At 40.3% G+C, this 2,540-nt stretch overlaps 1 protein-coding gene across 1 annotated transcript in view; it reads right to left on the bottom strand.

Annotated features, from left to right (window-relative positions):
* LOC104941384 (frizzled-3-like) overlaps positions 1–1,564 on the bottom strand; it is an 18,728-nt gene extending 17,164 nt beyond the window's left edge. Inside the window, exon 1 of the mRNA XM_010766475.1 lies at positions 1,548–1,564. Within this exon, the coding sequence (XP_010764777.1) occupies positions 1,548–1,564 (17 nt within the window). The remainder of the gene's footprint in view (positions 1–1,547) is intronic.
* Positions 1,565–2,540: the final 976 nt, after the last annotated feature.

Below are 2,540 nucleotides of genomic sequence, written 5' to 3'. Positions count from 1 at the left end.
GTGTGTGTGTGTGTGTGTGTGTGTGTGTGTGTATGTGTGTGTGTGTGTGTGTGTGTGTGTGTGTGAGTGTGTGTATGTATGTGTGTGTGTGTGTATTGTTGAATAAAGAGAGCATGGTTCTGTGCGCATGGATTTACATGCACCTCTGTGTTGTTGTGTGTTACTGAAAGGCCTGCAGCCATACCTAAGCTAGTCAGACACATGCTCCTCCTCCCCCGAAATGTAAAGACAGAGGTCTGTGACAGACAGGGAAGGGGGAGAGAGGGTGAGAAGAGAAGACAGGCAAGGGGCAATTTGTCTCTGTGTTTGTTAGGGGGGTGGATGTTAAGTATCACTGCGAGTTATTTTTACCATGTTGTTCAGTGTACATTAAAGGAGCCCTATAATGCTACTCTTCAGGTGTATGTCAGTATGTTGTGCCTCTACAGTGATGTGTCTCCATGCTTTTATATTCCAAAAGCTCTTTGTTGTTCTCGTACTCCCTGTGCTGCAGCACCTCTTTTCACCCTCTGTCTGAAACCAGAGCCCAGTCTGCTCTGATTGGTTAGCTGGCCGGCTCTGTTGTGATTGGTCAACCGCTTATAGATGTCCTTTACTTATCCTATCACATACAATGTGTTAGAGCGATAGCCAATAGAAGCGCGAGTGTTACAGTGTGATGTCACGATGTTGTCTAAGTAAACAAAGGAGTCCAATGGAGGTGTGTCAGGCAGGGGGGATTTTAGCTTTTGGACACGCACATTTAAAAAAAACGTACTACAGGAAAGGGAAAACCCCAAAAAGCATAATAGGGCTTCTTTGAACAGAGATAAGGACATATGGACAGGAAGAACCCAATGTAGCTCTCTGTGTATTTTTGATGATGCTTTCAAAGTTTGAAAATCGTAAAATTCTGGCCGGATTGAAGCAGTGATGGAGCAATGGAGTCAAAGGAGCAGCTGGGGTTTAAACAAAGACACATAAGGCTATGTTTACACCTATCACTAGAGTACTTATCCTCTTCTGACCCTAATGTAAGCTTAGAAAAACTCAACACATCTGAACCACGTTTAAATTGGATTTTGGGTTAAAACTGATCAAATTCCCTATAATCCTACATGTAATACACGGTAAACAGCACACAGCTTTAGAAATGAACAATGGCTACAGCATCATTTGAGCTTAGAATGCAGCAATGCATCATGGGCCAGAGATGGAGGGTTTGCTACCTGAAGAAATGTGAGCAGAATATTCTAATGTGTCCACATCAGCATATTTGATCCTGGAAGCCTGTTTGCCTGCCACCCACATTGGATGTCTTTATGTCAAAAGGATTATAATGGGTATTAAAGCACAAAGCAGCCACATCTATGCAGCTTTTGTCATCCCCTCGTTCATATCACTTTCAGGCGAGACAGACATATGGGCTTTGAGGTAATCAGTCACTTCCTTTTGTTAGGGATCAGCGATGGGATGGTAACGGTAATAAAAGGACTTCTATTTAAACGTGGAATCCATATTGATTCATATGTATTTTCAAAGCCAGAGGAACAACTTAGGTGACTTACACAGGGTCGGCTGTCATATCTGAGATCTATCAACCGCTCAATCGTGTAATTTCTGTACAAATGGAGGCATCACGTTTCATTGAGCACCACTGTATCGTAGCATGCTGCGAGTCAGAGCTATCTATTAGGCATAAACACTTCAGCTGTGAGAAGATCCACCTTGACATGTTACTGCAGACACACAGCATCAGACGCACTGTGCTGCAGCACACTCATCAAAGGCTAGGAGAGTTCCACCAACATTAGTCCTAATCTTCCAATTATTTGTATTTATTATATATATTTGTATGTATTTATCCAATAATTGTATTTTTAATTTTAATTTAATCTTGAAATTTTTTGTTTTGTCTGACTGACAGTCCCAAACCGAAATACCTTCAGTTTCATATAATAGAGATATTTAAGAAAACCAGCAGATATTCACACAAAAACCAATAATTGCTGATTCATTTTTTGTCTATTAACCGATTGATTCATTGATAAATTGCTTTAAAACCAATCCACATAATAACCCTTAAGTCAATAATGAAGTGACCAATGTCAGTCTCCAAAGAAACACAACAGTTGTATGAAAGTTTGACCTACGAATTTGCCAATCACGAAGTGTTTCACTTTTGCATCAATAACCTAAGTTAAAAATAAAAGTATGCACTTAAAGTGAAATAATAAAATATCTAAAAACACATGAACATTTACAGAAACACAAACTACATCAAGAAAAAAAGATATTGAGATTGTGAATTTATGGCCATTACAGAATCATTATAAAGACACAATTCAAATATCTTTAGATTTCTACATTTCAGGCACAGCATTGTCAGAAAAACAGAGAGGAATGTAAGACCATCTCTGGAGAAATAATCCTGAGTTTCCCCAGCTCTGCCATGGTGCTACTGTGCCTCTCTCTGGCTCTCTGTGCTTGCTGTTGCCAGTGTGCGGTCCTGTGACTCCTATTACTTCATCCACAGTGCCCTGTCAGCGCTGGTTAACCAC

The sequence above is a fragment of the Notothenia coriiceps genome, unplaced genomic scaffold, assembly GCF_000735185.1.
Source record: "Notothenia coriiceps isolate Sejong01 unplaced genomic scaffold, NC01 NC01_scaffold00003339, whole genome shotgun sequence".
Taxonomy (NCBI): domain Eukaryota; kingdom Metazoa; phylum Chordata; class Actinopteri; order Perciformes; family Nototheniidae; genus Notothenia; species Notothenia coriiceps.
The sequence above is the reverse complement of the archived record's forward strand: the minus strand, read 5'-3'. Positions and strand labels throughout refer to the sequence as shown.